General features: G+C 35.6%; 1 protein-coding gene across 3 annotated transcripts in view; it reads left to right on the forward strand.

Moving 5' to 3' along the window:
- Positions 1 to 375: 375 nt before the first annotated feature.
- The window catches only part of KCNH8 (potassium voltage-gated channel subfamily H member 8), a 398,058-nt gene continuing 373,635 nt past the window's right edge, over positions 376 to 24,798 (forward strand). Inside the window, exon 1 of one of the 3 annotated variants that reach the window (XM_055109557.2) lies at positions 376 to 683. In XM_055109557.2, coding sequence (XP_054965532.1) covers positions 608 to 683 — 76 coding nt within the window. In that variant the 5' untranslated portion in view covers positions 376 to 607. The remainder of the gene's footprint in view (positions 684 to 24,798) is intronic. The other 2 variants (XM_034955949.3, XM_008951643.5) reach the window with 2 other exon arrangements.

The raw sequence follows: 24,798 nt of genomic DNA on the forward strand, positions 1-24,798 counted from the left end.
TTCTCCAATACCACACCCACGGGACTCCAGTCTCCCCGGGAGTGGGACGGAGAGGGAACAAAGGGGTCTTTGTTCACTGGCTCCCGGGGGGTGGGAGTTGCGCTCGCTCTCCTTTCCCGGCGCCCCGTGGAGACCGGGAGGCTCAGCGCCTCTCCCAGCTCTCAGCGCCGCCCTCCCAGACCCCAGAGACGTCGGTCAGGGCGCGGCGCCCCGGGCCACTGCGGGCTCTTTCCGGGCGGGCGACGTGGGGGGCGAGGCACCGCGCGGCGGCGCCTGGCGGGCACTGTTGCCCGCGGAGGGACGGTGGGGGGGTTTCAGCAGCTGGCGGAGGTGGAGGGGGCGGGAGAGGGAGCCTGCGCCGGGCTGAGCCTGGAGGTGCGGGGCGGGCTCGGGGAGCGCTCTCGGGGCTCCTCCTGCCACAGCCGGGGCGGCTGGAACTCTCTCCCTTTCTCCCTCCATCCTTCCACTTCCCCTGCTCGGCCCCGCCGTCAGGCCGGGTCCCCCTTCCCTGCCGTCATCAGGTTCCCCTTCTCCCTTCTTGGCACTTTCCTTTCGAACCATCCTTCTGGACAAACTTTGATGGAGAATTTCACACCACGCTGGAAAAATGCCGGTTATGAAAGGATTACTGGCGCCGCAAAACACCTTCCTGGACACCATCGCCACCCGTTTTGACGGAACACGTAAGTCTTACACTTGAACGAGTGGTATGGCATTTTCTGAGACTGATTTTTCTCGTACACGTTACTTTTGCTCCCACCTTGCCTTTTGCACCAGCGGAGTGAATTTTCTTCTGTTCTTGCCAAGGTATCTTTTGTGCGGAGAAATTTGTTCCCTTATGGTTTGGTGTAGTATTAACACTTTGTATTGGTGTAATAGTTGGCTCTCTTGAGTTCTTGGGTTTGTTAAGGACTGAAACGCAGCCTGAGGAAAGACCGACGCCCGTATTCACTGTGGGACCTGCATTTTGGTGTATCTTTAGGGAATTGGTTGTAATTTTCTGAGGTGAAAAGGGGAATATCGGTGTCCCTAATCTTTCTAGAGTTTCAAGGCTCCCTAGATCAAAAGGAGAGCTTGGAGTGTTCTTTCTTGGAGCTTCATTCCGTGATATATTTCGGATAGGTATGATTTTCTATCTGAGTTTAAGAAATGCAGGATTGCCAAGTGTAAGCTTTCTGTAGAATTTTAAGTGTTGTGAGTTTGTCAGAACCTTGATTCCTGCTTTTGAGCTAGAATAGCGTATCTTTTAATCCTGAAATGAGCCTAACACTCAAGCAGAGGCTGTTCAGGAAGAAGGACATGAATAAAGACGATTTGATGATAAGAGAAAGTTTTTAGTTTTTTTTTTTTTTGAGTACGAATATTATTGGACATTTAGCTCATTTAAGCTACAGTAGGAAAAAAATAGGATGTTGTGTGGTTGCTAGCAGACGGTTCGTTATCATCTGCAAGTTGTTCTCTTTCAGGACCACGGTCAGGTCCCCACTCCTTCTCAGGCTTCTCAAGCTCTCTACTTGACCCTGTGGATCTTCCTAGCTGGCTTTAACCCTGTAATTAGGAGTCTGTACTACCACCCCTAACAAATACTCTCAGTTGGTTTCACTACGAATATCCTCATCTTCTTTCTAGCTTATCCTGCTTCTGTGCACTGTCTTCCATTTTTCTGTTGAGACTCAGAGAAACTCATTTATCCTAAAGTCCTTCTTAGTGGTTCAAGTGTCATTGCTTTTACTCTGTATATTTCTTGGAGCTGATATGGGAGAGCAATACTAATTTCATTTCCACTCGAGTAGTCTAAATACACAGTCTTATCTTTGGGTGGGAAGCAAGTCTTGGACTTATGCTTCAGGGATAGTTGGAAAAGTTTACATGAGAAAGAAATGAATCACTTTAATTTTGTTCAGTTTTTATTTTTGACATCTAGTTTAATCATGGTAGTTTGTGTGGATATTTGGTCACTTCATAAGTGTTTTAATCTTTACATCTAGCCATTCTTTTCCCTTTTATATTCTAAATGTGTTAGATGTTATATATGAGGTGTAATGTTATTACGTATGTCTTTTTTAGATAATAATGATAAATATTATAGGAAAACTTCAAGTCCCTGCCATTGCCACTACCACACCACTGAAGCTCCACACAAAATCACCACTGCTGTGTTTTACCATGCATGATGGCGGGTACTACTATTTTACTATTCATTACCTGAGGTACTGATCAGTTTCATGTGGATGTTTTTTTTTTTGAAGTTGAACATCCAAAACTAAAAGGCTGTAAACATTGATCCTGAATTTGTCTATTGAAAATGAGGTAATTGGCAAATGGTAATTGTTTATCTCATTGCCATTTAAAGTTGAATGAAGTGTAATGTGTAGTGAATCATCCCAGCACAGCCTTGGGAATTACTACAGTGATACATTCAGATATCAATTGCTAATGAGAGGGGCTTTAAATCATCAGCGTGGAAATATCTTGGCCTCTGACTCTGACTGTAGTGATATGCATGATAAGCAGGAGGGCATGTAGGGAGAGATGGACGTACTTGTGAATAGTTCTTTTTCTATGTTGGCTACACATTAATGTTAATAAGATAGGTTAGATACTTTAAATCCTTACTTTTAAAGAAGACCATCATGACATACCTGTATTTAGTATAGTAAGAAATCAAAAAGTCTTTTGGAGACCATGCTTGGTCTGTGCTCCACAGCATCTGGGGGATTCCTGGAGGGAACCAGTTTGCATGAAATCTGACAGTCACAGAAGCAAATTTGAAGGTGATAAGTAACATAAAGGTTGACTTTGGCAAGGTTTTGTTTACAACATTTAGTGAACACCTCTCCTCCCAAGAAACCCCCACTCAATGAAAGAGGGTTTTCTTTTCTCATTTTCTTTTCCTTTCTTTTTTTTTTCTTTTTGAATAGCAGGATGACTTGAATAATCTGAAACTTAAAATACCTTAAACAAAATTTCAGCCACAAATTTTGGTATATCTAGAATAATGGGTATACCATTTTTCCAGCTAGCTATTTACTTTATCTTCTTATGCCATTGTTTCTTGTTGATACAGTTTTATAATTACTATCTCTGAAACTATTTTCCTATGATAATCCTTACTTCTCTTGATTTTTATAGCTGTCATTTATTTTCTTTTGCAAGAGAAAACTATTTACAAATTTTAAATTTACAAAATTGCCACCTACTCAAAAACTTTGCTGGAAAGTGAATAATGTTAATTATACTGAATATGTAATATGCTGAGTTGGTATAATTTTTACCTTATTTGTGAAGTATATTTTACGGTCATGCTAGTTTCTTATTTTATTTTGGACAATTTTTATGAAAAAAAAATTAGAGAGCAAACAACAACCCTGGCAAACTGCCTTGCTAATGTACCCAACATGCAGTATTATTATTAGCCTTATTAATTTATTTTATTGGAGAATAATAAAACAATGTAAGACATCATCTGAAAATCCTCCCAGGAAAAATAAATATATGACAACATAAAACTCTATAACATAATCCTACTATTTATCAGTTGAGATATTATCACAGGGCAACATAATGGAAGTTAATAATACATTTTATAACTTAGTGACACTTTATTATTTTACATATTATAATATTTCTTTTTAATATTTAAAAAGTGAGCTCTGTCAGGATTGAAAGACACTTGTGGATTATTAATTGAGGCTATTTTTTTCTGATATGCAATATAATTTGCGACCATTATTGAAAAATAAAAATATTATGTAAAATTACCACTAAATATATTTACTCTTGAAATATGTTTTATGGTTTGTATTTAACTGAAGTGTAATAAGACTTAGAAAAACTAAGAACCTTAGAAATCTTAAATACGTATACCCCACTTAGGGGGAAAAAGAAAAAGTAATTCCAATTAAGTTTTTTGAATTATTACACATAGCAAAAACCACTCACTTGTACCACTCTAAGACATACACATACACACATACACCACACACACACTCCTAACGTTATGGCCTGCAACTAGTTCACTTCTCCATAGTTTTTTTTTTTAAACATATTTGCTGTAATTTAAGAAAATCTTTTCTGTTTAGACTTTTGCTTTAAGTAAATATTAATTTGGAAAAAGGGAAAGTACAATAAGGGAACATATTGGTATATATTTGAAAAAATATATACCAATGTATTTATATTTGAAAAAATAGTATTTTTAGTACAATTGTTTGTCACAGGATACCATTTGAGAAAAACAGCTTTTTAAAAAAGATACAAAGCTTTCAGAGGGAAGTATCCATTTTCAAACATAATGGTGGATTAGCCTACATTTTCTAGGCATATCAAAATTTGGCCAGACTACTTCTTCCCTTTTGGTTTACTAAGACAAAAATTTAAGTTTTAAAGGAAGTTTGTAGCCCAGTGGACTCCATCAAGAAGATTCCAATCAAAGTATTCAAAATAATGGTTGTTTAGAAACTCATTAATATTTGCATATATTTTATGCACTTCTATATAGCCTGTTTGAAATGGTCCAAAGAAATTTGTTAAAATTGATGCTGGGCGCAGTGGCTCACGCCTGTAATCCCAGCACTTTGAGAGGCTAAGGCGGGCAGATCACTTGAGGCCAGCAGTTCGAGACCAGCCTGGCTGACATGGTGAAACCCCGTTTCTACTAAAAATACAAAAATTAGCCGGGTGTGGCGGCATGCACCTGTAATCCCAGCTACTTGGGAGGCTGAGGCAGGAGACTCCCTTGAGCCCAGGAGGCAGAGGCTGCAGTGAGCTGAGATCATGCCCCTGCACTCCAGCCTGGGTGACAGAGTGAGACTCTGTCTTAAAAAAAAAAAGAAAAAAAGAAAAAAAGAAATTTGTTAAAATTGAAATACTTCCTCTACAGAGGAAATTCTCAGTGGTTTTTTTCTTTTTATCTTTTTGCTTTCATCAGGATACATAGATCTCTTAATGTTAGAAGCATAGGGAGAAGGATAATGTACCCATTATCATACTCTTGACTTTGTAGATGAATTCTGTGCCCTCTAAAGGACTTATCACAGGGGTTCTGATAACTTCACTACAATGAAGAAAGTGTTAGAATTACAGGAATTGGATTTATGTCTTTACCAGAAATGATTTTCTTTTGATTAGTGATATATACAAATAATAAGAAAAGTTGTATTGCACAGTCTTAAAAGCTAACATCAGATAATTTTGACATTATTATATAGAGAAAATGGACATGCAATATGCTGAAAATTGAAATTGTGTCCACGATATAGTCTTTCTAGGCTCTAACATTTTTCGTTACTGTCAGTTCAAAGGTCATGGCATGAGACCTCTTCTGGACAATGAGACTGGCAAAGGACAAAAAGTCTTTACAGAAGCATATTGAGGATCCTGAGTTACTAGTTTCTGAGATATCCTAGACTCAACATACTTCTGGAAGAGGCACAGTCTTTCTAAAGAAATGTGTACTTTATTCATTCACTCAATCATTTTTCTTTTTCTTTTTCTTTTCTTTTCTATCTTTCTTTCTTTCTTTCTTTCTTTCTTTTTTTTGAGACGAGTCTCACTCTGTCGCACAGGCTGGAGTGCAGTGGTGCGATCTTGGCTCACTGAAACCTCCGCCTCCCGGGTTCAAGCAATTCTCTGCCTCAGCCTCCCAAGTGGCTGGGATTACAGATGCCCGCCACTACGCCTGGCTAATTTTTTTGCATTTTTAGTAGAGACGGGGTTTCACCATCTTGGCCAGGCTGGTCTTGAACTCCTGACCTCGTGATCCACCCACCGCGCCCTCCCAAAGTGCTGGGATTACAGGCGTGAGCCACTGCACCTGGCCCAATCATTTTTCTAATAATATTCAATGAATACCGACTATACACAAAGCCATCATGCTAGGATATTTGGAATAAATCAGGATTATCTTTTTCTCAAATGGGGCAATGTAACATGCACAAATTACTATAACATAGATTAGAAAAAGGTAAGTGTAATTCGGAAGGTGCAGACAAAGGGCTATGCACATTTGGGTGAGGGAGGAATAGTTTCTATGCAGGAATGATCTGAGAGGGCTTCATATAATAAATAACTTTGGGTGGGAATGATTGTATCATATATGATAGGTGCAAAAACAATATTCTATTTAATTTGCCATTTTGTACAGTACTTGTCATTGAGGCTGGAAAGAGCCTTCAGTGAGAATAAGAGGCATTTTAAAGGGTGTTAAGGGGTCAATGTAGAAGTAAGAGGGCAATGGAAAGTAGGTTAGACCAGCCATAAAAGATCTTTAAACCCACAGTTTTTGGTTATAATAAGCCATTGGAAGTGATAGATCCATATTTTGGTAAAAAACTATGGTGCCATCTATGTCTAGTTAAAAAACTTCCAAAATGCTCAACCTTCCCATGTTCTACAGTCTAAAGCACACTACAGTAGATGCCAACTTTAGACTTGGGATGTTTCTTTTTACTATCTCTTCTAATAATGCTTTTTAAAATAAAGGTTCCATAGAATGCAGTGAAGTTGATGTGTTCATTTTCTTAGGAATGTTTCTTTCTCCCAGGGAGTTAACTTTCTCTTAAGGAAGTGATAGATTTATTTCTCACCACACAGCTGACTACTCTTCTCCTCCAGGGCGGTTTACCCCTGTATTATTCTAGAGTTATGTCCTTGGTCAAGAAAAAGAATTGAGGGTTTGCTAGAATTCAGTGCCAGTGAACTTGATTGGAGAAATCCCAACAGTAAAAGGTAAAGTGTTGGAACTGCTGCAAAGATAGTATGCTTCGCCCTGGCAGTGTATATTTGCTGATCTCATCTAAATGCTGTGTTTAAAATCCAAAATACAAACATCAAAGATGAGACTTCAACTTCACCTATGACCTAGTTCATATTTAGCAACTGGAGCAATTGAAGAGCTTTCTCAGTAATTTAAACAGGCAAATATAGTTATTGGATTATAAATTCCCTGGAAGATATGTTTTGCTTTCCTTTATAGTTGTTAATACAACCATCTTTGTCACATAAACTCTTCAAATGCCACATGTCCCCAAATGAACTAATAATCTTTTCTAGCCTTTGAAACCTATTTGTTTTCTTACATGTTCCAGCCTCATTATTGGCATCACGACCCATCCAGTTCTTCAAGCTGCAAATCTGAGTTGGCCTTGACTGCTTACACATCTAATTAATTATCAAATTTTTAATATTTTACTGCAGAAATGCCCTAATTTGGCGCCTCAATTCCCTCTTTATTGCTTCTGTTTTAATTTTGATCATCTTTTTCTTATCTCTACAATTGCAGCCTTTCTCTAACTAGACCCCTGTGACCATCAGTCCCTTCTACTCCCACTTGTTCAGTTTCCATTGTTCCCAGAGTTATTTCCATTAAAAACAATATTACCACTTAATCATGTAACACTCCTGCTTAGAGCCATCCGTTGGCTCCCTGCTGCCTTTTGGATAATGTCCAATGTCCTTGGCATCATCTGACCCCAAGATGATTCTGCAGAATCTTTTCCAACCACTGTCTCCCAGGCTACACACATGCTCATTCTAAATTCCCTGCTCTTTCATGGTTTTGGGACTCTGCTTTTCACTTGAAGAGCAAGATGCTTTTTGTTCAAGATCCATCCTGAAGATTACATTCTATCAAACTCCTTCTCTGAGGCTCCGAGTAAAGTTACATGACATTTCCTCTATACTTCCACATGGCCTTGCCCATTCCTCTAATCAGCTTTTATATGTGCTATAATTATATGCTTTCATATTTTAACACTCAACCATGAACTCCTTGAAGCCTTAACTATGTCATTACTCCCATTGCTTAGACTTATAGTTGAAATGGTCTTTGCTCAGTAAATATTTCTTTGAGTAAAAGAATTTCAACTTCTTTGAAGGCCAGGGCTGAGTATTAATTATATTTATCTCCCTTTAGTGGTACCTGGTGTTTCTTTTATTCACTATTGCATGATTACCTTTAGTTTTGAGAGAGAATACTGGACTGCCTTCCAGCCTCTTATTTTCATGTGGTTCAAGCACAAATTTCTTTTACAAACTCTAGTGATAATAGTGTCTATCATCTTGGGCATGTCTACATGCATGCTGTGTACTGTGCTCGTGCTTTTTCTGTTCCTATCACAACCCAATAACCCAGCAAGGTGGAAGGCAGCACCCACTTTTTGAGTCAAAGATGACAAAATTCAAGCCCAGAATTCTACTATATCGTATTAGCCTGTGATTTTTCTACTATATCATACTGCCTCTAAAATGTGCTTGTATAGCAAGTGTAAACAGACTAGGGCGGTTTGTGGCATCGTTTCTAGTTTCTAGCTCTTGCAAATGAGATATTTCTTTAAAGATTTTAGCCATTTCTAGTTTATATGCTGTTTGTTCCCCTTTGGATATATTATGCTTTAAATACTTGTCATTTAAGTGATGTTTTAAAATAGGTATTAAAGATTCATAACTGGAACTACTAAATGCATTCACTGTGCAAAGCAGTTTAGCTCATCAAAGAAAATCTAGTGTCCATTTTTTTTAAAAAGGAAATCCATTTTCTTTGAGATTTTTCTGCTTAGAATTTGCTGACTGTAGTACTCTCTAGTGATTTCCTTTTGTTGTGAGGTTAATCTGTCTGTGAAGATATTCTAATTCTCATAGCTATTATAGTGATATCATTTTGGATATTTACCTTGTTAGGGTCATATAGAGGAAATTCTTCCATGTATTTTGAGTCTGCTTTTATTGGGAGGAATATATTTTCCAGTGTCAGGTACTGTTGACATCTTTTAACAGAAATAGTTTACCTTTTCTCCACAATGAACTTGCAGGAAGAAGTAAGGGTAGTTAGCCCTCCAACTCTCAAGTCTATAAAGCTTTTTTTTTTTTTTTAAAGGTTTTCTTTTGTTCTATTAAGTATTTTGGACAGACATCTTTATTGTATTTGTCAGTCCAAATGAATCTTTTATTCCAGTTATTGAACTAAAGGGAACAGAGACCAGAGCACTTACCAGTCTTACCATGTTTTATTTGATTTTCTGGAAAAAAGAATCCACATAAGAAGTTCAGATTTTATTGAAATGCCAAATATCCAGTTTGACAAAAGTAGATGGCTCTTACCTGTGGTGTTCTGGCTATTCCTTCAATGGAGAGAATAAAATAGAAGGTAAAATTGGGCAAGGTTTTTACCTTAACATCTGGATAAATGTTTTGCTGTGATTTGATGAGTTATGGAAAAGAATGAGGGTATAGGGCCTGGGGCAATGAGAAGGAGCTTTTGTGTTGTATTAATTTGGTACAGTTTTGGTTAGGCTACATCTCAGTCATCTGAAAATGAGCCTGTCCTTCTCTCTCAACAAATGTGTAATTTTAGGTTTTAGGATACATCATTAATAAAAATTTAGGCCTCTTGTTTATCTGTACAGTACTCATATATATTGTATTATTGCTTCTGGCAAGTCAAAAGTTATAAAATTATTTGGTAGATATTAATAATGGCTAATATTTGTATAGCATTTCAGCATTCTTTATGTCATCACTTGAATTGTTTTCAAATTAATGGATGAAAAGTGGTTTCTTGTGATTGTTAATGTCCATTTGTTTACTATAATTGAAGTTCAGAATTTTTAAATATGTTTAAGAGGTATTTCAATGCTTTGTTGAGCATTACTTGTTTATATTCATTGTCTCTTATTAACTGAATTGTTGTTTTTCCCTTTTTTGACATCTTTGAGCCATTTATGTAGTTTTAAAAATGGAACACTTTATTAGTAACACGAATTGTATACATTGTCCCAGTTTTGGTTGGTCTTTTGATTTTTATATAGATGAATTAATAAATTTCCCTGTTATGATATCTAGATTTTGTGTCATACTTAGAGAGGCATTCCCTATTTTGAAATTACTATTATTATTATTTCTAATTTTTCATTTTTGTGGGTACATAGTAGGTGTATAATTTTTAAAACATATCCCATATGTTCTACTATAGTTTTGTTTTACGTATTCAATTTTTTTCTCCTCCATTAATAAGTTCTGTAATTTAATCCACTGAGTGTAATATAGGGATCAAAATTATTTTACTTTCAAATTCCTATCCTAAGAGTTTATAGACTTAAGAATTGGACAAATTTCCTAACAATGTTATTCAACAATTCATCTTCTTTATGTTAGTTTGAAATGTCTAGTTTATCATATTTTATATTCCTCTATGTAATTCTATTTCTTGACTTTCTGTCCTATTATATTAACTGATCTTTTTCTGTATATTTTAGTACTACAATTTTAATTATAGAATATTTGTGATATGTTCTTAAAATTCTCATTCCATGATTTTGTTCTCAGAATTTTATTTGACTAATTGTACTTATTTGGAAGTCTGTATGACTTTAAGTATCAGATTTTCTAATTGAAAAAAATCCTGATGGTATTTTTAATGGACTGATCTACAGGAAATATGACATTTTTGTGATGTTGAACATTCATATTCAAAAACTTGCTAGGTATTTTTATTGTTTACACCTTTTGAGGGAGTTCTCAATAAAACATTTTGTACTTATTTTATTCCTAGTAATTTTATCTTTGCAATTGCTATGTAAAATAGAAAGTTTTCTTTCACTGTTTTGCTTTTTCTAATTCAATCATGTTTGTTTATTTGAAGGAAATTAACTTCTATATGTTATTAATTTTTTTAACCAGCCAGCTTACTGACTTTCTCCTATCCTTTGTAATAATTCTGGTGTTGGATTATTGAAGTTTTCAGATAAGAAATAATACTGGTCTTAAATAATAAAAATTTTGCCTTTTGTTTCTAATTTTTGCAACTCTTATTTTTTCCCTTTTGTTTAATTGCTTTGGCATTTTAAGACCAATGTTAAAACACGGTGACCATAAAGAAAACCCTTCTCCTTCTTAACTTTAAGGGGTATTATTTTATTGTTTTTCTAATGAGTGTTTTCTGGCTTGTTGTTTGAGAGGTAAATATTTTATTATATATTTGTGCTTTATTAGAAGACTTTGTAATGTATTCCTATTTCATTAAGCCTTTTTATCAATTGTCTTTTTATTATCTATCAAGACTATTCTTTCTGTGTTATTGAATCAATTAATATAATGAATTCAACAGATTTTATAATATTGAACTATCTTTGCATCCCTTCAATAAAAGTTACTTGCTATGTTGCTGGATTTTCCCTCCACTAATAGGACTTTTACACTGAATATATATATAGAGAGATATATATGTAAAAATATATATACACACAAATATAATATAGTGTATATATAGTATGGTATATATATACACATATATGATATGATGTACATATATTGGAATTTACATTCTTTTCTTGGACGTGTATATTATTTGACTTCGGTAAGGAAACTACACACCCATATTTGTGCCGATTATAAGGTGGTCCCACCTGGTTTAGCATTTGTGCCGATTTTTCATATCGTAATAAGGCATTGTTATTCATTGTTGCATGAAAACAGGGCCAAGATTGGTTGGCAGATCTCCAGTTCTTATAGTTTTGGCTGTGGCCTTGTCTAATAGTGTCTCAAACGTTTGTGTAGTGAATATAGTTTTTACTTCAATGTGTGTTTAAATCTGAAAGATGCCCAGCAATATCACATATTTTTCAGACACAAAAACATTTGTATCTAAACACTTCAGATATGAAACATTTGTATCTATATCTATATCTGTATCTATATCTATATATCATCTCCTTTCCTATAACAACATGCACATTGTACACCAACTAGTAATGTCTCATAGTCTGTGAGAGCCTGAGGTTACCAGCCCACAAGTTAGTAGAGTCAGTTGGAAATATGGGAAATTATAGTGTATGTATACATGCAATATATTTAGAACTTATCAGTATCTTTGGTATTAAAAAAATCCTACAATAAACCTTTTTGGGATCAATGACCTAACAAAAATGAAAAATAAGTTTAATGAATTATTAAATTCTCATTTCTAAGAAAATTGATGATGCATAGATAACTGGGAGAAAATGCAGACATTTACATTTGTCATGGGTGCCCACATTGACTGCATTATAGTCACTGACCACATTAAAATCAGAATGCATAAATCTGCTGAATAAGCATCAGCATGTATTTTAAAAACCAGTAACCGATGTAAGAAGACTGTACTTAAAAATTATGATTCATTCTGCAGAAGGTATCTTGGACATATTTTGTGAAGCATGACTTTTCATTTAGATCAAAGGACTGCTCTTCCAAATGAATTTCATTTATTCATTTTTTTTTTGGTAAGAGTTTGTTATGATATAATTTACATATATTAAATCACTCCTTTTAAGTGTAGAGTTCATTGAATTTTGCAAAATATATGCAATCATGTAACCACCACCACAGTCAAGATTTAGAACAGCATCCTCAGCCCCAAAGGTCAGTACCCTCCTCCCACTTCCAGTACATAGCAGCTACTAATCTATTTTTATGCCTAAAATTTCCTTTGTTTAATATGTAATTTTAATGAAATTATATACAGTACCCGGCCCCTTAACAAGCAGCTTTGCTTTCCATGATTTCAGTTATGTTCTGTGAGCTGAATCCCAAAAATATTAAATGGAAAATCCCATAAATAAACAATCCATAAGATTTCAATTGCACACCCTCCTGAGTAGTGTGATGATATCTCACGCTATCCCACTCCATCCCACCCAGGATGTGAACTGTCTCTTTATTCAGAGTATCCATGCTGTACATGCTACCTCTCCTTTAGTCACATAGTAGGCATCTTGGGTATCTCATCAACTGTTGCAGTTTCACAGTGCTTGTATTCAAGTAAACCTTATTTTACTTAATAATGGCCCTAAAGCACAAGAGTGGTGATGCTAGTGATTCGGCATCACCAAAAAGAAGTCAGAAAGTGCTTCAAGTAAAAAAGTGAAAGTGCTTCCTTTAAGTAAAAAAGTGAGAAGAGGAAAAAAATATGCTGAGGTTGCTAAGCTCCACAGTATGAATAAACCTATCTGTGAAATTGTGATGGGAAAAAAATTGTGCTAGTTTTGCTGTCACACTTCAAACTGCAAAAGTTACAGCCACAATGCATGATAAGTGATTAGTTAAGATGAAAAAAGCATTACATTTGTGGGTAGAATACATGAACAGAAACATGTTCCAATTGAGGGCAATTGGGTTTGGTACTATCGTCGCTTTTAGGCATCCACCAGGTGGTATTGGAACATATCCGTCTCAGGTAAGGGGGAATTACTGTATGTAGCATTCTTTGTCTGCCTTCTTTCAATTAGATAAATGATTTTGCAATTTATTCCTTTTTTCGAGGGAAGCAGTAGTTTGTTCTGTTTTATTGTTGAAAATTTTGTTCATTTTGATTCCAAGTTTTCTTCTGTGTGTAGAAAAGAATGAAGCACCAGTGATTAACGTGTTGTTATTAGTAACAGCACTTGGCAAGTATTCATGTCATCAGGGTTTCCATTGGAAAACCAGTTAACTTTAATAATGGTTGAACTTTTGTATCTAATTGAATTGAAGTAAAACTTTTCAAAGTTTGTTCTGTAGGTGAATTATATTTCTCTGTAAATGTTGTTGTAAATTCAGTTTAAAAGGTCATTAAAGATAAAGGTATTAATTTTATGGTGACAAAGCAACTGTAAATTTTGGTAGAGCACAGTAACATGGCAAAGACTGCTTTCTAAATTAATAAAATGTATGAAGCATAAATGTTCTTGGACTTGATGTAGTGTACACATAATTCACTTTTGTGTTAATCACTATAGAAGTTGGATTGGTCAAAATTACCACATATTTTTATATGTGGTGAATTAGGTACAGTAATTACACTAAGTGATTAGATACATTAAATACAGAAAAACTATTTGGCATGATACTACATGGTTTCTTTTTTTTAATGCCTGTTGTCAGTCAGAGTTTTGAAATATCTGAGCCTTTGAATTATTACTTGTAAACAATCTAAGTGTTCAACAAAGTTATTAGTCTTTTCTAAATGAGCCTTTTATGTTTTCTTTACATTTTATTTGAAATCACTTGAAAATATTTAACCAAGGTTTGTAATTAAACAAAACACTAAAAACTTCAGCTTTTAAACATTTTAACAAATAGCAACTTTTTAAAAACAAAACTTGCAGATAGAAGCACATTGAAATGTACTCCTGAAGGCCAGGCGTGGTGGTCCACACCTGCAATCCCAGCACTTTGGGATACCGAGGCAGGTGGATCACTTGAGGCCAGGAGTTCGAGACCAGCCTGGTAAACATGGTGAAAACCCATCTCTACTAAAAATACAAAAAAAAAAAAAAGTATCTGGGCATGGTGGTGCATGTCTGTGGCTGACGTGTGGGAATCACTTGAACCTGGGAGGTGGAGGTTGCAGTGAGCCAAGATCACGCCACTGCACTCCAGCCTGGGCGACAGAGTGAGATTCCTTCTCAAAGAAAAAGAAAAAAAAAAAAGAAATATATTACTAGATAAGGAAGGGAAAAATATTAAACAATGAGAGCTCAAACTATTTACTAGACTTAATATTAAAATGATTTAATTTTTCTTTGAGATATTTTAACTTAGAAAATATTTTGGTGGAATTTGTTTTTAATTAGATAAATTTATGTTCCATACTGATTTTGCAATCTCTAAATCTGGAACAACATTACAAAGAATCATACGGACACCTATTATGATAAATTTTTATATTAAAAAATGTTTTTGAAGGTAGTTACCCTGAATGAGGCAAAATAAGAGGTAATATTTTGACTGAAATGTTTGCACTTTCCAATATAAAAAGTATATAATTCAGAATATTCGTAGCATATCAAAATTTGGGGAAAAAGTAGAATTTAAAATATCGTCTATATAGCAAAATTTGCTGTATGCCTACAGGTTATTTTAGCAACCATAGATAATATTTTTTCAATTAAAATTTTTATGGTCTGTTGTGAATAGTTTATGGAAGATGTCAACAATTTCAAATTTAGTAACTATGAAATGCACCTTTGAGGAAAATTACAGGCAATTTTATGAAAAAATAAAAATAATGATACTACATAGAGGAAAAGCAAAAACATAGTCTTCAGAGTAACACCAACAACTTGGCATAAGAGACAGATATGGCTAAATACATGATTTAAATATGACAAAATATAATAAAATATTATTGTGTTTAGTGTACTATTTTATTTTCAGGTAATGTGTATATATAAAATTATATATATATAAAACAGAAATAATTTTACTTTTTAAAATATTTTTGCAAAAAGTAAATTTTATAGGTTTATCAATATAATAAAACTAGTCAAAACTAAAACCAAATACTTAAAGAATTATATTATTTTATTATTTAATACTTACTTTCACTCTCAAAGCAGTCCCTAATTTATACCTTATTTTATACTCACTTCATAAAATCATTTTCAAAGCCATTTGAACTAGGCAGGGGTTTTGGGTGTCCCTCAGATTGCCAAGCACAAATTTCCAAAAAGTAGACTTTTAAAATAATTTAATTTTTATATTATCTTCTGAGGTAGATTGATCAAATTGACAAAAATTATTCCACAATTTTAATTGTTAATACACAGTTGACTCTTGAACAACAGAGGTTTGAATTGCGCGAGTCCACTTATACAAGGATTTTCTTCCACCTCTGCCTCCTCCCATGAGACAAGACTGACCCCTCCTCTTCCTCTTCTTCCTCAGTCTACTCAATGTGAAGATGATAAGGATGAAGACCTTTATGATTATCCACTTGCATTTAATGAATAGTAAATCTATTTTCTCTTCTTTATAACTTTCTTATTAACATTTTCTTTTCTCTAGCTTAATTTATTGTAAGAATACAGTGTATAGTACCTATAACATACAAAATACATGTTAATTGACTGTGTTATCAGTAAGACTTCCAGTCAACAGCAGGCTATTGGTAGTTAAATTTTGGGAGAGTCAAAAGTTATATGCAGATTTTCTACTGGAGGGAGGTGCCCCTAGTTCAAGGGTCAACAGTAAATATTAAATATTCAACAGCTGATATAACACTGATATCTCTTTAATTTTCATATGCTAGAAACATTGACATGCAGATGACACGTGTCTCTTTTGACCTGTCATTGCTCCTAGACATGTTTATTGTGCTCACTTGAGAGACAAGGAGCCAGAGAACCCTAAAGAGGCTAAGTATTTTTGTCTCAAAGCTAGAACAAGAGAAGGCTTGGCTGTTATTCTCCTCTTAATTGCAAAACCCATGCTCTTCCTTCAAATTTACTGTGCTTTTAGTTTGAAAAGAGGAAAAGGGAAGAGAATTAACATTTAATAAGCAAATTTGGACCTAATGCTGTACTTGATATTTTCACCTTCCTTAGTTAATTTAATCTCAACAACAATGCAAGTTAGATGTTTCTGTTCTGACTTTATGGATTGGGAAACTGAAGCCTAGAAAGGTTTAATAAATTGTCAAAAGTCATACATTTTTTAAGTAGTGAAGCTGGAATCTATACACATGGTTTTGACAATAGCAGGCCCTGTTTAATAAAAGGCAAAAATTGGATCTAAAGTATAAGGCATTAAATTTATGATTAAGAACTTGATGATCATACCTGACTTCACTGTGAGATACTTACAAGCTATTTTTATGCTTTTTAAGAAGACATTATCTGGGAAGCTCAACATATAAAGTCGCCAACTGGCAATGTTTTATAAACAGTATTTAGTAGGTTACTCAGGAATTTACCTCTCTTGTTAGAATAAAGTACCCAAAAGGCTGTTTTTACCTAAGGAGTAATAACCCACTGGTGTTGGAGAATTGAGAGCTCTGCTGTAAGTCCAAAGCTTGTTAATATTATAATATATTCAGAGTTATCTGTAAAGCAATGTCACACTAACTTGAATTTTAAAATGCTTCTGGCTCATCAGTGGTTCTTTAGGGGTGGGGTTCAGGGTCAAGAGGGGTAGAATTACAAGAGACATGAAGAAACTTTTGGGGGTGATGGATATGGTCACTGTCTTGTGGTTTTGGGCTTATACATCTGTTAAAGTTATCAAATTGTACACTCTGTGCAGTTTATTGTACATGAATTGTACTTCAAAAATGCTGTTAAAAATGATTTCTGGGGTGGAAGAGAGAAGGGTAGAGTTAAAACTACAGCACTATTAGGTTGGTGCAAAAGTAATGGCAAAAACAGCAATTACTTTCACACGAACCTAATAGAATGACACGTCCTCTGCATTCAATTTTCTCAGCTCTGATGAGCAGCCTTTTCTGAAGTATTATTGTTTGTGCAGGTACAAACTATTGAATGTAAACTATTACTTGAGAAACAAGTAATGTTAACAATGAACATAGTCAAATTAATAATACAAACCTATTATTTTAACAGTAAAATTAGATTAAAGTTAGTGTTGATTTTTTTTGGTCATTAGCAAGCTTTGGACTTACAGCAGAGCTCTCAATTCTCCAACACCAGTGGGTTATTACTCCTTAGGTAAAAACAGCCTTTTGGGTACTTTATTCTAACAAGAGAGGTAAATTCCTGAGTAACCTACTAAATACTGTTTATAAAACATTGCCAGTTGGCAACTTTATAGGTTGAGCTTCCCAGATAATGTCTTCTTAAAAAGCATAAAAACTACAGACTTGTTTTCTATATTAGTTATCTACTCGCTTGTTTGTGAGTTGGGTGGGGAGTAATCTAATCCAAGTTGGGCTTAGCTGGGTTGCTCTGGGATCTTGGCTGAACTCACTCATGTGTATGTAGATTGTCTACAGGCTCTGCTCCTGTGGGCTTGGCTGGGGAAGCTCAACTAGGGCATTTCTCCTCCAGATGTCTCTCCTGAAATGCTGAGCATGATCCTGTCAGCAGAAGTAGAACAAAGCCAGCCCAATAACACAAACGATTTTCAAGACTTTGCTTGTGTCATGTTCGTTAATATCCCTTTGGCTAAAGTAAGTCACATGGACAAGCATGGACTTGGGAATGATGCCCTCCCACAGTGAGTGGGAGCTGAAAGTTATGTTTCAAAGGATAATTGGAGTCAATAATAAAATCCATCATATTTGCCTTATTATTGTTATCTTTGGGGGAAAAATAACACGTTTCAAAAATTAAAAGTTATTTTAAAAAAGGTTAGACATCTTTTTTTGTAAAATGAGGGTTTTGTATCTTAAAATGGCTTTTTTATTTCCTCTTGTACACATGCAGTTAATGTTTACAATGAATGCCATAGAATACAAAATTTATGATGCTACCTGTGAGATACATAAAAATGTTATCAAAAAAGAGTTCTGATATTTCAATATGACTAAAAACTGCACATGCAAAAAAATACACTTTTGTATAATGCTTTGCACAGTCAGCCTACTTTTACAAGAATATAAGCTGAAAAGGATGGCAGTCAACTCAATCCTGTTGATCAGTGTATGCTTTGTCCCCAGCATTGTTCGTAGTACATAGTCCAAACTTCAAATATGTGTTGGATGATTGAATTTGTAAAATATGAAAAAAAAAACCTCTCCTGCCTCATTGGAAGCTTTCATAAAGTGAAGAACTTTTCTAGTTAAAGGAGCCAAATTTGATTAAATTGTTGGAATGCTATCCAAAAATGGACAGTAGGCTTGGGGACAGCAATAAGAAAATCAGTAGGTTCTTTGAAAGTCAAATCAAGGATGGTGATGGTATGTAATCTTAAACTCTATGCTGCACTATAAAGCAGCAGGGATATCTAGTACCCTTAAAGCAAGTTTTATAGATTTATCCACTGAATAATAAATTTTTAAATGTTCTGTGACAAAGTCATCAATGTGAGCTATTTGACCCAAGGTGACAAGGCCACTAATGGTTAGTATAGAAGGATTGCAGCTCTGTTTAAAGTATCTCAGCTGTGGTGCTGGAATGTCTGTTGTTAATAACTAGCTGAGGTTATATCCAGCCTCCTGCATTATTAGATATTGTGGTGTGTTTGCATAATATTTCCAAATGTTCTCTGTCACAAGTGTCTCCTTTATTTGTTCTTCATAGCAAAATGAGAGAGACATGGAAGACATTTTATCCCAATTCTACAGATGAGGAAATTCAACATTATTTGGTTTATAGTCATTAGCAGGTAAATGACACCGACAACACTGGGGCCAGTTGTCCTAATTGTCAGACCTGTGTTTTAAGTTGTATCATATTGTTACCAAAAAGGGTTGATGAGGGAATTGAAAAGATTTAAATAATTGAAATCTCATAGGCATTGAAGCAATGTTGGTTTTGCTAACGTAGATGTGTCATAGTTTATTCAAAACATTTCTTCTTATAAATCCAAACATTTGTAAGATTTCCCCCATTTAAATGTGAATCATTTTATAAAATGAAGATTCGTCTTTCAATTTATAAACTGAAAATTTATCAGTAGGGAAGATTATCTATTGAATCATATTTTTTTATAAATTTGAGACCAAGGAATGTGATTCTACTTTCCCTCTCAAAATAAGGTATTCCTGCATTGCTTTTTAGGACTTTTTACAAGTCAATATCCTTTTATTAATGAAAATACTTAAGGCACGAGAATCGTAAAAGTGAATGGCAATCCAGTTACTGTACACAGATTCTGGTATTTTTCTATTCTATTTTTTATAGATAACTATAGATTCACATGCAGTTATAAGAAATAATAGAGAAATTACAGATGCCCTGCATCCAGTGTCTTCCAGGGTATTCAACTATAACACAGTATCACAACCAGAAATTTAACATTGAAACAATTCACCTACCTTCTTCAGATTTCACCAGTTTTACATGGAATCATTTGTGTGTGTTTGTGTGTGAGTGTGTGTGTTTGTATTTAGTTCTATGCCATTTTATTATATGTGTAGTTTTGTGGAGCAACCGCCAAGGTCAAGTTACAGAACAATTTTATCACAAGAATCCCTCATGCCATAGTCACCTCTCTCCACTTTTTTTTTTTTTTAAGATGGAGTTTCACTATTGTCACCCAGGCTGGAGTGCAGTGGCGCGATCTTGGCTCACTGCAACCTCTGTCTCCTTGGTTCAAGCGATTCTCCTGTGTCAGCCTCCGAGTAGCTGGGATTACAGGTGCCTGCCGCCATGCCCAGCTAACTTTTTTGTTTGTTTGTTTGTTTGTATTTTTAGTAGAGACAGGGTTTCGCCATGTTGAGTAGGCTGGTCACTAACTCCTGGCCTCAGGTGATCTGCTGGCTCAGCCTCCCAAAGTGCTGGGATTACAGGTGTGAGCCACCGCGCCCGGCCCTCTGTTCCCCACTTCTATAATTCTGTCGTTTCAAGAACATCATATAAATGGAATTATATAGTAAGTAGTTTTTGAAGTTGACTTTTCTACTAAACATCATTTCCTTGAGATTCATCCAAGTTGATACATGCCTATAGCAATAGTTTCTTTTTAATTGCTGAGTCATATTCTACCCATTCATTTTTATCTCCAGTTTCTTCCTCTGTAAATTGTATGGAATGGGCTCTCAGGACTTGCAGGTCTCAAGGGCTAAGATGATTTGTCTGAGCAAATGGTGATGCACCCCAAAAGAGCCAACAGACTTGGGTAAATGTGAACAGCCATAAACCTTAGAATGAGGGCCTGTGCCATCTGAGTGTTTGAATGTCTTCCCATTCGTGTAACTATCGTTTTCAAATATGAAGGACAAAGAATAACAGCTTTCAGGAAGTGTTTAAAGGATTAAAAGTGTTTAAAGTATGAAAGTTCATTATGAAATTTCCTCAGAAAAATCTGTGGATCTACTACATTTTCATCACTCCAATAAAAAAATTAAAATCCAAAGGTGTTGAAGACATCTCAGGGTCGGTTTTCAAACTATCCTTCAGCACTTTTAGGGGCCTACCACATACCTCTCCTGACTTTCCTCCTCACCATCCCTCCGCCAACAGGAGCAAGTCTGGGATCATTAGTTTTCCTTTGAGGAAGGAATTCTGTGGCTGAAAAGAAATTTGAAAACATCGAATCTGTCACCTAAACATTATATAATTGTCACTGTTTTATTAAATGAGCACCCAGTGACTCAATTGCCTGCTCAAACTCATTTTTATGGAGCCAGTGCTTTCCTTCCACTTGGATGACATCTGGGCCAAGTTTCACGACCTGCCTCTTAGAAACTCCACCCCAAATCTCCAAATCTCCTAATCTCACTCTTTTGTTTGTTTGTTTCTTTCTTTCTTTTTTTTTTTGAGACGGAGTCTCGCTCTTTCGCCCAGGCTGGAGTGCAGTGGCGCGATCTCGGCTCACTGCAAGCTCCGCCTCCCGGGTTCACGCCATTCTCCGGCTTCAGCCTCCCGAGTACCTGGGACTACAGGCGCCTGGCTAATTTTTTTGTATTTTTAGTAGAGATGGGTTTTCACCGTGTTAGCCAGGATGGTCTTGATCTCCTGACCTTATGATCCGCCCGCCTTGGCCTCCCAAAGTGCCAGGATTACAGGCGTGAGCCACCGCGCCCAGCCTAGTCTCACTCTTTTCTAACATTGGAATGAAAGAAGCGTTGTTAAGAATATGCATAACTGGTTTTTGTTGACCTCATCTGAAAATCCTGTGTGTAATTTCTCACCTCCCTTTGGACCCTGGAGGCATTAGCACCTAGTATTTTCAGACCTCAACAGAAATGGAAACTGAAATAGATACATTATATTATCGTGTTTTATAACAAAGATAACCTAGCACGTAATTGTCCCTCAATAAACGAATAGCTCCAGCTAAAGTGAATTTTTTGGAACCTATCAAGGACCCATACATATTCTTCTAATGACTGAGAAGTTGTATATCATTTTTTGTTTTGTTTTCAAGGAACTCAACATGATTTTATCAGTAAGATTATATTCAATGCTTTGTTACAAAAAAAAGAAACCACGTATTATCTCATTTATTTTTCACAAATACCAACTAGTTTGGGAAGGAATCATGTATGTTCCCATTTGAGATCTGTGGAGGAGATCCACATCCCTGTGTTCCAGCCTTATATCCTTCATTCTTCCCTTATTTCACTTTATGTTAATATTTCATGCTATCAAATTTTTGTGACACATTTAAAGAAATGGCGTCATTCACATTTTACACACATGAATATTGAGGAAAAAAACATTCTAACTATGTCTCTAAAATTGTCCTAAGTAAATTTATTGTTTTGTTTTTCACGTCCTATTTTTACCCCTTTCTTAACAGTTCCCTAAGCTCTATGTTTAACACACACAAATGTATACACACACTTGCACATGTATCCACACACATGCACACAGCTATGTAAAATGTATTACTACTTCAACTGAATGTTCATTGCACCCAAAGTGTTATATCATATATGACGTAATAGTGTCTCAAGCTTACAGAATTTAGAACATTTTACAGTATCAGAGAGTTACATAGGGAAGAGATTTGGGGAACGATGTGAAACTGATCATGACTCCTCCTTACACAGGCTTAAGGATGTTCCAACTTCAATGTTCACTCTTCCTTCAGCAAGTGCCCCACTTCTTGGGGCATATATATATATATATTATATATATATATATACACACACACACACATATATACACACACACATATACACACACACATATATATACACACATATATACACACACATATACACACATATACACGCATATATACACATATATACACACACATATATATACACACATATACACACACACACACACACATATATATATATATATTTTTTTTTTTTTGAGACGAAGTCTCGCTCTCTCGCCCAGGCTGGAGTGCAGTGGCGCAATATCGGCTCACTGCCAGCTCCGCCTCCTGGCTTCAAGCCATTTTCCTGCCTCAGCCTCCCGAGCAGCTGGGACTACAGGCATCCGCCACTGCGCCCGGCTAATTTTTTGTATTTTTAGTAGAGACGGGGTTTCACCGTGGTGTGGATCTCCTGACGACGTGATCCACCCGCCTTCGGCCTCCCAAAGTGCTGGGATTACAGGCCTGAGCCACCACGCCCGGCCCCTTGGGGCATATATTTTGAGTAAAGATAATATCCTTGGCCACATAGTCTCTTTCTTATTCTTACTTGTTCTAATTTCCTCACTTATACATTTTTTGTAAATTATATATATTTTGTGAGCAATATGAGTAATTCCTTTTCTGGAACAATTAATCATATAAATAAACATAAGTTTTCAAAAAAATCAATTTTTCTACTTTCTGAAAAACGTTCTCACTTGCCAAGTTTTCTAGGTTAAATTAGGTCCCTTGGAGAATACAGCTTATATTTTTGCTCCTATTCATTTATCTCTCTATATCTATTTATTTCTCAGTGACTAGAGGTATAAAAACTAAGATTCAGAAAAAATGAATGATCCCTACTTACAATCCATTTTTTCAAGTTGTCATCTGTTAAGGGTTGATGAACATGGTAGAAGTATGTGGCTTCTCTTCAATTCTTCAATTTTCGAGTAGATATTCATTAGCTCTACTCTATAAATAAGTTAGCCTATCAAGACCAAGATGCTGTGAATGACAGCTCTGCTCCTCTGATTACTAGATCCACTTAAATGATCTCATGTATACTTTTAAAATTTGTATGTGTGACATTTTTTAAGGGAGCAAGGAAAGGTGCTAATTACCTTCACTTCTAAGTTTATAGGTAAAATGAGAACTATCTCATTAATCCAGAGTGAGACATGGCCCTGGGTTGACGATATAAAGTGAGAAACTGAGATTAGTTTTGAAAACAAGTCACATGCAATTTTACTGTGTTGGTGTTGGTTAGCTTGTTGGTTTTTTCTGCTTACTCAATTGTCAAGGATCTTCATTCTGAATGAGGATAAGAACTTGACGGTGTTTGCACTCATTGTGTGACAATGGGGTAATCTCATCTGAGTATAGTGATTCCCTTTCTCAATCATGTAGGAGGGAGTGACAAAGACTCCCACTGTGTAGATAGTTGCTGTCTGTCAGTGGATTTTCTCGGCAAAAATGTCTTTTTCTTCTGACATCTGTTACTTCACAGTAATGGGAATACTTTGACTACCTTCCTGGGTTGTACAAGTAACAAAAGAGCAAATATTATTGTAAATTTTGCTACCTCTTAGTATCTAGGTTATCTTTGCAAAAAAATTGTATTTGGAACTATATGTACCTCAGAGAAAGAGGGGGGCCTTGTTTGCACTCATTATGGCATTACTTTGGTATTATTATTTTTACTTATATACTTCTCTTCTCCATAAGAATACATACCCCTTAAAGACAGTCTTGTCTTTTTAATGATTTTTTTCTCCAGTGCCTTGTAGAGTGTCAAAACACAGTAGATATAAAAAAAAGTTTTTAAACTGATAAGTGTGAAAGAAGAATAATAGAAAGTGTTTTTCTATTTAACTACCTAGACTTTATAAAACTCCTTGATTACTTATATTCAGGAGCCATCATTACCAGCATTGTTGTTTTCATCACTGTTGTCATCTTTGTCATCATCTCACCTCCCATTTATTGGTCTCTTATTAAGTACAAGTCTCTCTGTTAAGCAAGTTTTATACATAACCTCATTTAATCCACATAACAGTCTTATGAGATATTGACCTCAGCTCCATTTTAAAGCTGAAGAAGCGGAGGTATGGAGAATGCAAGCAATTTGTCACAGCTGAACAAGTAGCAGAGTCATGATTCAAACTCTGTACTTGTCTTATGTTAGGTTCAAGCTCTTATCTACCTTGTGGTTGTGGCAGAAGTTACCTTCCCCCTTCCCCCCACCAGTCTTCTTGATTGTACCATAAAGTTTTTGTTAGTTTTTTAATTGCTCTAATCCCATCTCCTGCTATCTGCTTACCTACATGCCTTCTTGGATGTATG

This window comes from Pan paniscus, chromosome 2, assembly GCF_029289425.2.
Source record: "Pan paniscus chromosome 2, NHGRI_mPanPan1-v2.0_pri, whole genome shotgun sequence".
In the NCBI taxonomy this organism is placed as follows: domain Eukaryota; kingdom Metazoa; phylum Chordata; class Mammalia; order Primates; family Hominidae; genus Pan; species Pan paniscus.